Source organism: Crocodylus porosus, unplaced genomic scaffold (assembly GCF_001723895.1).
Source record: "Crocodylus porosus isolate Cpor-Errol unplaced genomic scaffold, CroPor_comp1, whole genome shotgun sequence".
In the NCBI taxonomy this organism is placed as follows: Eukaryota; Metazoa; Chordata; order Crocodylia; family Crocodylidae; genus Crocodylus; species Crocodylus porosus.
Window position 1 is genome coordinate 45,288,641 of NW_017728909.1, and position 11,372 is coordinate 45,300,012.

The window sequence follows — 11,372 nt, forward strand, 5'->3', positions numbered from 1 at the left end:
CCAGTGGGTTGTTGAGAGAAAGAATGCTTGAGAGATGGGAGTTTCCACTCCCTTTAATGTAGGTTTATTTAGCAGATAACAAACAATTTTATCCTAGGAAACATACTAGTTATCTTGCTCCTATCCTGTTCAGATAGTCCAGAGTCTTGTTGGACTATTCAGAGGCATAGGCTAGCAGTGTTTCCCAACCCTTTCCAGCCCAAAACACACACTAACATTTTTTGTGGTACACCTGTTAAGGCATTCCCTGTCCCCATACTTATGAGCTCATTGCCCTGGCAAAACTCTGTGGCACAGCTGTTCAGAGGCTCACAAACTGTGCATCCCCCACAGCCAACATGCACAGCTGAATTTCCTTCTGCTTGGCTGGTTCTCCCCGCCGCCGCCAACACGTGCATCAGTCTTCTACAAACAGCTCACTGATGTGGTTTGTGGATGCAGCTTGTTCATTAGCACAACGAGGCTACAGAACTTTCTTCTTGTTACTCCCAAATTCATGTGGCACACCAGTCGAAAACCACAGTCCTAGCGTCCAACCCTTTGCTCTCAGAGAACCCTTTGTTCATTGTACCTTTTCTCGCTTTCTTATTCAGTATTTGTACTATTGCTACTGGCTGTTTACAGATTATGTCATCAATTTCTCACTGTTGGATATTTCCCTAAAACCTGATCTGCATAAACGCGCCCGCACCTACGTGCCTTACTTATCATCCTGTCTTTCTGCACATCCTCCCCCCACAATCATCCAGATGCTTTAACAAAATCGTCTTGCTTAGCCCGACCCAGGGGGTGACCTGCTGGCCAGCTCGATGGCTATACAACCCCCGGCAGGAGGGGGCACTGGCAGCTTTACAGGGCCACCAGAACCAAGCAGAGGAGTGGACAAAGCTCTGCAGAGCGCAGGCGCAGGACGCATCCCTGCCGCAGACAGTCAGCCACGCCCCCGCCAAGCACAAGGCCCAGGCCACGCCTCCCTCCCCGCCCCCGTGTCCCGTGGTACCAACAGCCCGCCCCACTTCCGTGCCCCGCCCCATTTTCGAACTTCTGGAAGAATCAGAGCTCGGTTTCTGCGGCAACGCATTGGGGGTGGAACGTCGAGCTGCCAATGAGGAGGGAGGGGAGCAGCCAATGAGCGGAGCCCGGTGCGAGTTTTAAACCTGCGGCTGTAGCCGGGGCTGGTGGTGGTGGTGTGTGTGTGGAGCCATGGCGTTGCGGGTCACCAGGGTAGGTAGCGGGGTGGCGAGCTGGGGCCTGGGGGCGTCCCGCGCTGCCCCGCGGCTGCTCAGGGCGCCTCATCTCTCCGCAGAACAACATGAGAGTCAACGCCGAGAACAAGCCCAAGGCCAGTGGGGAGGCGGCGGCGAGCTCCAAGCTGGGGGGCGCCGCGGCCAAGCCCAGCCTGCGGCCCCGCAGGGCCCTGGGGGACATCGGCAACCGCGTGTGCGAGAAGCCACAGCCTAAAGCTGCCCTCAAGAAGGTAACTTTGGGGGGATGCTGCCTGCAGGACCTCGTGCATCCCTGGCCCAGCCAGCCGTGGGGGGCTCTGCTCTGCAGGTGGGGTGCCAGGTTTGCGTCAGGCTGTGCGGGGGGCTCCTCGGCTAACTACCCTCTCCTGCTGGGCAGGAGGCCAAGCCCACAGCTGAGGACAAGCCTGCTGCCAGGAAAGCTGCAAAAGCTGTGGAGGGCACCGCTGAGCCTCTGAAGGAAGAGGAGCAGGTCCAGGAACCTGCCAAGATACCCATCTGTGTGCCAGGGCAGGTATGGCATCAAGGAAATAAGGGGGGGGTTGCTGTGACCTGCTCTGTCTGCACCTTCCAACTCTGCTCCTGTTCCCTTGGGAAAGCAGGGAAGTGAATTCAGTGGCACATAATGCTAGTTTAATGGTGGCTTCTTCCCAAGTACTCTAGCCATTGGTGGGACCTGAGTGCCTCCATCTCTAGTCTTCCGTCTTGTTTGGAAGTAATATAGCACCCTGCCTGCAGGTGAAATGGGGCATGGGCAGGCTAAGCTCTCACTTTTTAAAAAAGCCTTCCCCAGAGCAAGGAACTGAGGCTTTTTGTCTCTTGTCTTCTCTGTCTTGCTTCTTTCTCCATGGCCCACCCCATATTAAGTCCAACTTTTTCAGAGCTGACACTTTCCATGGGGTGCCTAGAGTCCAAGTAAAAAACAAGGTGAAAATAGAAAAATAATACAGCAATTCTTCTGTTGCAGAGAACTTGGGGAACCGCCCCCCTCGAATCCGTCAAATAGGAATCCATTATGCAACAAACTTCTTGGAGTTTACCATGTGAATCGTCATTGCACACCTAATAGTACTGATGTTGTATGGTACCCTAGAAAGGATCTTGAGGTTCCCCAGGGTGCTGTAACACCCTAACTGAGAATTGCTGTCCTAGGGCCAGGCCACCTAAACAAGTACTAATGTTCCCTTCCCAAAGTATTGGGCAAGCTGAAACCCTAAGCCAGTGCAAACAGGCACACTCATTTCATGACCTAGCCCATAAGGGAGACCAGATAAAACATCTGACCTCAGGTAATTGAGGCTTTACTAGGTTGAAGGTGTTGTAGTGCAGATCTCCTTTTCCTTCAGCTGTTTCGGTGTAGAAATGCATATACCAAATGTTGCTGTCTGTTCAATGGCTAACTAAAGGCGGCCCATAAACTTGGAGCACTTCCTGGCTTCTGTCGTGTACCTCCTCCTAGGGGAAACTAATAGGTAGGGGGGGAAAACTCCTTTGCCAGAGTGCTTCATTGAAGTAGTACTACTGGCTTGGGAACAGCCTGCTTGTTTACTCTAGTTTAACTGCTGCTTGTTTGCCCTATTGTAAGATCCCAGACGCACACAATGATATGCTGCTGTAGTTCTGTGCAACTAACTCAATCAGTGTAGAAATATTTCTCCCAAGGAAAAATCAAGGGCAGACTGGCAGGAAATACTGATGACCATCTCATGTGTCTACAGCTGTTCTGGAAATAGTAGCTTGTCACTAGCTGGTAAGGACTAAACAGCTGTCCTACATATCCTGAAATATTGGGATATCTAGTAACTGGTCTGCTCTGAATATCGGTGTCACGTGCCATCTCTTTCTTTAACTTGTCTGTTTGTACATTATCTGTCAAACTCTGTTTTTAAAGGCCTGATCACCAATGCCAATGGATGAACAAACAGCATGACCTTAATTATTTTATATAAAAACTCCTTTCTCTGTAGTTGGCGTCTCTATCCTCAACCCCAATGGAAACATCTGGATGTATGCCAGTAGAGGAAATACTGTGTCAAGCCTTTTCTGATGTGTTGCTTGACGTAGATGCAGATGATGGTTCTGACCCAAATCTCTGCAGTGAATATGTGAAGGATATCTACAAATACCTGAGAGTTCTTGAGGTTGGTATGCCTGCTGACCTTTTTTTTTTTTTTTCCTAGCACATCTCAGCCTTCTGCTTCTACCCTGATCCCTTGTAAAGAAGTTCAAGGGCTAGTTGACAAAATTTTAAAGGAGTCTAGCCACAGATGTTCTTAAAGGCTTGCTAATGGGACCAGAAAGTATGCCAAACTTTAAATGACAAGTGCATGCATTGACTAGAACAGGGGTGCACAGAATATGCCCCACTAACTGGATCCAGCCTGCTGGGCCACTTCTGGCCCACAGGGCTTCTCTGAAACTTTAAGCGGCTAGTACCTGACAAGATGCTAGTGCCAGGAGGTGCCAGGTGCAGCACCAAGCAGCTCAGGCTCTGGTTATGATGTGACCAACCCCAACCTGATTTGCCCCATTCTTCTCTGCCATGTTCCTGCCTAGTGGAGGCTTCTGCCCTGACAACACTGGGGCTATTCCCCAGTGCACCCGCCATCTGAAAAGTGGAAATTCGGGTGAGAACAGGAAGGGAGGTGGACTGATGGTGATGGCCCCGCTCTATGGGACTTTGGCTCTGTGCTTCCACATGCTGCTCCCAGCTGGAGTGCCAGGAGCACCACATGGAGGCACAGAGCTGGCCCAGCCTGATGGCACCAGACTTCTCACAGTTTCTGATATTCCTAGTGTGCCACCAGGCTGGGCTGGCTTCATAGTGTCACATAGGTCCTGGCCCTGTAGTTAAGAGCTGCAAATGGGATGGGCAGGGTTGGCTCCCTCCTGCCCTTCACAACATGTATACATGCATTCCCACCCACAATACAGTGCCAGAAACTGAGAGCTCCTGCACTATATGGAGCTGGCCCAGCCCAGTACCTCCACATGGTGCTCCTGGCACTCCTAGCAGCATGTGGAGGCACAGAGCCAGCCAAAACCACTGCCAGTGCACCCCCCCCCCCCATACACTATGCAAACACAAAACAAGACTCAAATTTTTTTTAATATAAAGCTTATAGTAAATTTTATGCCACACACACACACACACACACACACACCAGTTTCAAGATGGCAACCCTTCCCCCTCCCAAAAGGTATACTTCTGGGGCAAGGGGAGGGATTTCCGGTGGCAGTGTTAGGGGCAGGGCTTCCCATCCCAAGATGGCAACCAGGGGGTGGGGCTACTTTTTGCAGCCCTCAACAACTATCCAAAACTCCTTAAGTGGCAGGGGAAGTACCATGACCACGTAGGCAGCGAGCTCCCCAGGCCAGGTGATTGTCTCTAATATGTCCTCCATAGGAGGTCTATATTGAGTGGTGTTCTTTCTTTTTTTGTTTTTGGTGTTGGGTGGTAGAACTGGGAGCTTGTTCCATCCACTCCACGCATTGACCTGGTATTACAGTGCTTCCAGGAATGGTGCGCAAAAAAAACCCCTGGGGAGGAACGCCCTCTAGCCAAAATAACTGCCTGCCTCTAGACTAGAACTAGGGCTTTCAGTCTAATAAGATTCAAACACTGGTATTCCTTAACTAAAATGAAGTACTAGACAACTTGAACTACTTGAAGCCTGGATACTGCAGTCATCATGCCCAAGACTAAGATACCATTGCCTCTAACCAAAAAGTCTATTTTGTAGTAAAATTTAATAACTCTTTCCTATGCAGGAACAACAAGCTATTAGACCAAAATTCCTGTTGGGCAAGGAAGTCACTGGAAATATGCGTGCTATACTCATTGACTGGCTTGTGCAGGTGCAAATGAAATTCAGACTGCTGCAAGAGACCATGTACTTGACAGTTGCTATCATAGACCGTTTTTTGCAGGTATGAGTGGTGGCTTGGAACTATGCCAAAGAACTGCCAGTCTCTTGGCCACTTTGTTTCATTGTAAGCCTGACTGCTAATTGATCAACAATGCTGTGGGGAAAGCTTGTCTCAAGCTGGTCTTCACTGATTTGCTGTTGTAAACAAATTTTAAGCATTACATTTCTAGCTTTCACTTGGGAGGGAAGCCTAGTGAACTGTCCTTGTGTAGCAACAGAACCAGATCTTGTGCACAAATCCAATGTTTGATAGCTTTCCTATAAATACTTCACTGGTATGGAAGTATTGGCACCCTGCAAAGTTCTTGTAGAATTCCTGGTTCACGTAAAAGTTAATTGAATAAAGGTTGGGCTCCTGTCAACGACTGCAGGCAAGTCTTGTCGGGACATAGTTGACTACCATGGCAAACTTGTTGGTGGGTGTTTTTTTTTTTTTTTTTTTTTTTTATCACTGTGTCATTGCTAACCTCAAACAAACCAAATGGATTCTCTCATGACAGAACAACATTGTGTCCAAGAAGACTCTGCAGCTGGTTGGGGTCACAGCCATGTTTGTTGCCAGCAAATATGAAGAAATGTATCCCCCTGAAATTGGGGATTTTGCCTTTGTAACAGACAATGCTTACACCAAGCTGCAGATCAGGCAAATGGAAATGAAGATTCTGAAAGCTCTAGACTTCAGCCTGGGTCGCCCTCTGCCACTGCACTTTCTAAGGAGGGCATCCAAGATTGGTGAGGTAATGCTTCTGGTATCTCCATGAAGTAATTGGGGGGACTTCTTGGGGAGGTAGGGCACAGCAGTAACTCCATAAACATGGAGAAAACATCACTCAGCTTCTCAAAACAGGCAGCTGGCTAGGGTTCTAGAGCTGTGCCTAACACTTGCATCTGGGGGATGGGAGGTGCTAGAGTCACTTTGCAGATGTCACTGAAACTCAATAGAGACTAAGGGAGAACATGTAAATCTGTTTTCAGAAGTGTAGTTTTTGCATACAAGACCCACATGGGGTAAATGTAGTGTAGAATGACTCCCCTACACTTCCCTTCTCATCTGGCCTGAAATGCATAGAAGCCAAACAGAGGTTGGCCCTCTTGGTTCTGGCAAACTGGAAAGGACTAACACCAGATACTGATGAATTGCAGGTGGATCTAGAACAGCATACTCTAGCCAAATATCTGATGGAACTGTGCATAGTGGATTATGAAATGGTACACTACCCTCCATCCCAGATTGCAGCCGCTGCTTTTTGTCTTGCTCTAAAAATTCTTGATGGTGGAGAGTGGGTAAGTATGGTGTGCGTCTGGTTCCCTGTCTCCTTCCTTTCCCTATTCTCCCCTCCCCTGCCCAAGTAAGCCATCTTGCTGCTTTCTGCATGCTGGCCCACGTCGTGTAAGGTGAAAAACAATGATCCTCTCTCCTTGCTGCCTGCGCGCCCCCCCCCCCTTTTTTTTGAGGTAAGGAGCACATCCCATCTGCAGCACCTCACCCCAGTAGTACCCAAAAGTAATTCTCCTATCTCTCTCTCTCTCCTTTCCAGACACCAACTTTACAACACTACATGTCCTATGCTGAAAGTGACATCCTTCCTGTCATGCAGCACATGGCAAAGAATGTAATTCAGGTGAACCAGGGCCTTACAAAGCGCATGGTAAGTAGCATTAGTTCCCCACAGGAAAGATGTGGCAGGGGAGGGAACCAAATTAATTGTGAAGTACAGTGAACTAAGGGACTCTCTTTTTAAGGTTGGTTTAGCTTTGCAGTAAATAACAATATACATAAAGCTACTTCCTTGAGATGGAGGTTAGGGAGGACAGACCAAGTTGGCATATGCTAAACTTTTTAGGCTTTAAGTCTTTAAACATGCCTTTGGTTATTGGATCCTATGCTATCTAGCATAGTACAAGCTAACCAGGGCTTTCTATTTTAGTCTAACGACATGAGTCCCAATTCTAGTAACTCACGACTACCGCTACCACAGACCCTAACCTGATTTTTCTGGTCTCTCTCCAGACGGTCAAGAACAAATATGCCAGCAGTAAGAATGTGAAGATCAGCACTCTTTCGCAGCTAAACTCTGCAGTTGTACAGGATTTGGCTAAGCCTCTGTTAAAAGCATAACACCAGCAGAATGAAAACGTTGACATAATGTGCCGCTATGTATATAACCTTTTTTAACTTAAATTCTAAATTTTAAACTCTTTTAAAATTAAAGCATCTTCTTACCTCCTTTCTCTTTTTACTCTAGTCATGTGTCCTGTAGTTACTAGCTTGTGTGTGTGTGTTCTTGGTGGGTCTGGTTTAACTACCACTGCATAGGGGAAGCACAACAACTAAACTCAAACATCAGAGTTGCTGCAGCAGTAGAGAGGCAAACACAAAGCTATTACAATGGCAATGTTGTTCTTTCTTGACTATCAGAAGCTGGATAACATCTTGGGTACAAAGTATAAATTCTGTATGACTGTCACTATGGGGACAGTGAAGCCAAATTGAACTAATATGTCTAACTGCTAGACCTGAACAAAATACCAGAAGTGCATGGATGCATTGGTCCAATATCTGTTTTGGCACCAATATAAAGAAAACTGTTTCTGATTTTGAAAATCAGCCTGAAATGGCAACAGAGCTGGGTAGCATGGAGAGCTGTATGCAGCTGGTAAGGCTGGGGGGTGGGGGGGAGGGTAGATGTTGCGCAGCTGGCTTGGAAATGGCTCTGGCTTATGGGGGAAGGGGGACAGCAGCAGAAGCTGCCCCACCACCCCATCATTCTACCCTATGCCCTAGCCCACCCTGGTTCTGCAACACCTCCCCAACCCCTTTCATCACAGCAGTCTTATTGGAAATCTGATCAGTATCAGCTATTGTTATTGGCACCCAAAGCCTCTATTTGTGCACCCCTAAAAATACTGATTGTTTCTGATTTTTGGTCCAGTCACCTTTTTTAATTCTCTTCTCGTACTTCTCATAAGTGTTTGCATATCTTGGTGATGAGAGAACAGAGCATAACTATTACAATTTTTTTTTTAATGATCATTCATTGAGCTTAGAAAAGTAGAAGTCACTAAGACTCCCTGTACATGAGAGTTCAAGGCAAGTAATTTACCCTTCAAACTCTCTAAACTTGGCTGGGGGGAGTATCACTTTGTGGTGTGGGAATTCCATAATGGCTTATGAGGTGCTTGGATGCCACAGTAACAAGTTCTAAGCATGTGCTTGGCTGTACAGCCTCTCGGCTTTCCTCTTGCATGATGGGGAGGGGTAATGAACTTAAGTTATACCTAAGATGCTATTATTTTTGGACCAATACTGGGTGAGTGGGTGTGCATGGGGGGGAGAGGACTATCTTCCCATCTACTAGGAAGGAAACTCCTATTTTAATATCTTAAAGGTCCACAGCCCTATACTTAATTTTCTCAAGCACGGAAAGGTGGGGTGAGGCTGTGCATGTGTGTCGATCTTTGTTTATCTACCCACCAGCTTTCTCACATGGAGGATGGATGGTGAGCATGAGCAGTAGTGTCATGTGCCACATGTAATCTATCTGCATGTTGCATCTCTCTAACAGTCATTTCGGTACCAAAAGAAATGTAACACTCTAGAAATCTTGATTCAGAGATGATACCTTTTTATTAAATCAACTAAGAAACCATACCGCAAAAAAAAAAACCTTTCTACAGGGTCAGGGAAAATTTTTAAATACGGTAAGAAACCCCATAGCTCATTTCATGTGCCGCATGGGGGAGTCTGTATGTTGCCACCTCCTGCAGGTGCCTGTGGGTAGCCCCTCAAAATGGGGAGGCTCCAGTCACCCATGCTAAGAAGGAAACTTTTTCTTGCCTAGAGGAAGCTGAAGATGGAAGCCTGTTCCCCTGGGTTCATGACAGCATCTTTTGAGTTAGCTCTGTGGGCAGAAAAGGCAGGATTTCTTCCTTGGTGGTGTCAGATGGCAAATGGGCCAGGAGATTATAGAAATCTTTCTTGTTCAGCAATGAAGTTTAAATCCCTAATTAACTAGAATTCAGCATCTTCCACGTTTCAGGGATGTATTTGGCAACTATGTTGCTTTGAAACAGCATCAAAGCTGCCATGACTAGCATGCAAGGTTCACCATAACAGCCATCTTCTATGCTTATAGGGTTAGTTGAGTTGCTTTGCATCATTGGTGAGGCTTCAGGCAGTGACCTGGTCCCACTCATCTCCTTTCCACCTAAGCTCCTTGCAAGCCAATAGCCATGCATATCTGCCCTTTTGCCAGGTCTTTTGGTTTCCAGTCTTGCTAGGTGTCCACACCCACTCTTCACCCAGGTGGGAGTACTGGTTTAATCCCTGACAACCTGACCATGGAACAGGCTGTGCTGTACTAGATAGCAAGCCTCTGTTGGCCTGCTATCTCGAACAGCATATGTTTGCATTACTTGTATACATCTTTCTGAATGCTACTGGTCTTGCGTTTCAACAACATGTCCAGAGGAAAAATGACTCCTATCAGGCACCAAATACCCAGTTTGTTGCTACTCGTTCACCTTAGTAAGCCATTGGCTTCAACGCTTACTTGGTTTTCAACCTTCCCCCCCACCCCCCCATCTGTAGACCCTTGAAAAAGCTGCTCATGGAGGTGGGTAATCGCATACTCTTGACTGATTCAACTTCATGAGGCTGAAGTTGATGCCCAGTGCTGGGTTCAAAGCTAATCTAGACCTAATAAAAGCTTGTTATTAATGAATTGCACATCCTAAAGAGAGAATCTCAGTGGGTATGCATATCTACTAATATGTAAAATAATATTTGGCATCAAGTACAGAGCCCTAAAGGAAGGCTGGATTAGGATGGGATTATAGAGCAAAATAGTCCTTGAGCCACCACTGGGTGACTGTCCTAAAGAACCATAGCTCACCAAAAACATCAGGGAATGTCTCCTAATTAAAAGGGATCCTGGGTAAGCTTGAGAGAATTATTCTGGCACATGTCCAGTGGGGGAGGTTATACTTGGGGGCAACCAACATGGGTTCATTAGAGGCAGGTCCTGTCAGACCAACTTGGTGGCCTATGACCAGGTCACCAAATCCTTAGATGCAGGGGTAGCAGTGGACGTAGGCCTTCCTGAAGTCCAGAAAGACTTTGACACTATCTCTCACCCTGTTCTCTTTTAAAAAGTGGGGGAGGACTGTGGTGTTGACACCTATACAGTCAAATGGGTTGCTAACTGGCTGGAGGGCTGCACCCAGGCAGTGGTGGTGGATGGGTCACTTTTGTCCTGGAGGGATATGAGCAGTGGGGTCCCCCAGGTCTCAGTTCTCAGGCCTGCACTGTTCAACCTCTTCATCAGTGCAGTGACTTGGATGAGCATCCTGTTCAAATTTGCTGATGACACTAAGATGTGGGGGGATTTGGGTACACTAGTAGGAAGGAATAGGCTGCAATCAGACTTAGGTTACAGGGGTGGGCAGATGAGAACAGGATGGGTTTCAACACTGACAAGTGCAAGGTACTGCACCTGGGAGGAATAACCAGCAGCGTAGCTACAGGCTGGGGAACTCCCTTCTTGTCAGTGCAAAGGCAGAGAAGGATCTTGGAGTCATCATTGATGCCAATATGAACATGGAGGATGCAGTCAGGAAGGCCAACCGTACCTTGTCATGCATCCACAGATGCATCTCAAGCAGGTCTAAGGAGGTGATACTCCCTGCCCCCACCCCCGCAACACTGGTCAGGCTGCAGTGGAGTACTGCATTCAGTTCTGGGCGCTGCACTTCAAGAGGGATGTGGACAACATGGAGAGGGTCCAGAGGAGGGCCACTCACGTGATCAGGGGGCAGCAGGGCAGGTCCTACGAGGAGAGGCTACGGGACCTGAACCTCTTCAGCCTCCACAAGAGAAGGCTGAGGGGGGATCTAGTGGCCTGTTACAAGCTAGTCAGAGGGGACCAGCAGGCACTGGGGGAGTCCCTGTTCCCCTGAGCACTACCAGGAGTGACCAGGAATAATGGTCACAAGCTGGCAGAGGGTAGATTCAGACTAGACATCAGGAGGCGCTACTTTATGGTCAGGGTGGCTAGGATCTGGAACCAACTTCCAAGCAAAGTGGTGCTGGCTCCTACCCTGGGGGTCTTTAAAAGGAGGCTGGATGAACACCTTGCTGGGGTCATTTGACCCCAGGACCTTTTCTTGCCAAGGCGGGGGGTTGGACTTGATGATCTAC

General features: G+C 47.9%; 1 protein-coding gene across 2 annotated transcripts; it reads left to right on the forward strand.

The window, feature by feature from the left end:
* The first annotated feature begins 1,160 nt into the window (after positions 1-1,160).
* CCNB1 (cyclin B1) lies at positions 1,161-7,375 on the forward strand. Of its 2 annotated transcripts, XM_019532180.1 has the most exons (9): positions 1,166-1,224; positions 1,307-1,477; positions 1,624-1,758; positions 3,212-3,385; positions 5,016-5,174; positions 5,674-5,910; positions 6,317-6,457; positions 6,712-6,822; positions 7,185-7,375. In XM_019532180.1, the coding sequence occupies exons 1-9, from the start codon at positions 1,204-1,206 to the stop codon at positions 7,290-7,292; spliced, it is 1,257 nt and encodes a 418-aa protein (XP_019387725.1). In that variant the 5' UTR covers positions 1,166-1,203; the 3' UTR covers positions 7,293-7,375. The 2 variants fall into 2 exon arrangements, with proteins under 2 accessions (XP_019387726.1, XP_019387725.1); XM_019532181.1 differs by lacking the exon at positions 7,185-7,375 and having other exon boundaries at positions 1,161-1,224; positions 6,699-6,822.
* The last annotated feature ends 3,997 nt before the right edge of the window (positions 7,376-11,372 follow it).

Coding starts and splice junctions, on each gene's coding strand:
- CCNB1 (XM_019532180.1), top strand. CDS start 1,204: ATGGCGTTGCGGGTCACCAGG. Junction 1,478..1,623: donor CTAAAGCTGCCCTCAAGAAG/GTAACTTTGGGG, acceptor CCTGCTGGGCAG/GAGGCCAAGCCCACAGCTGA. Junction 3,386..5,015: donor AATACCTGAGAGTTCTTGAG/GTTGGTATGCCT, acceptor TTTCCTATGCAG/GAACAACAAGCTATTAGACC.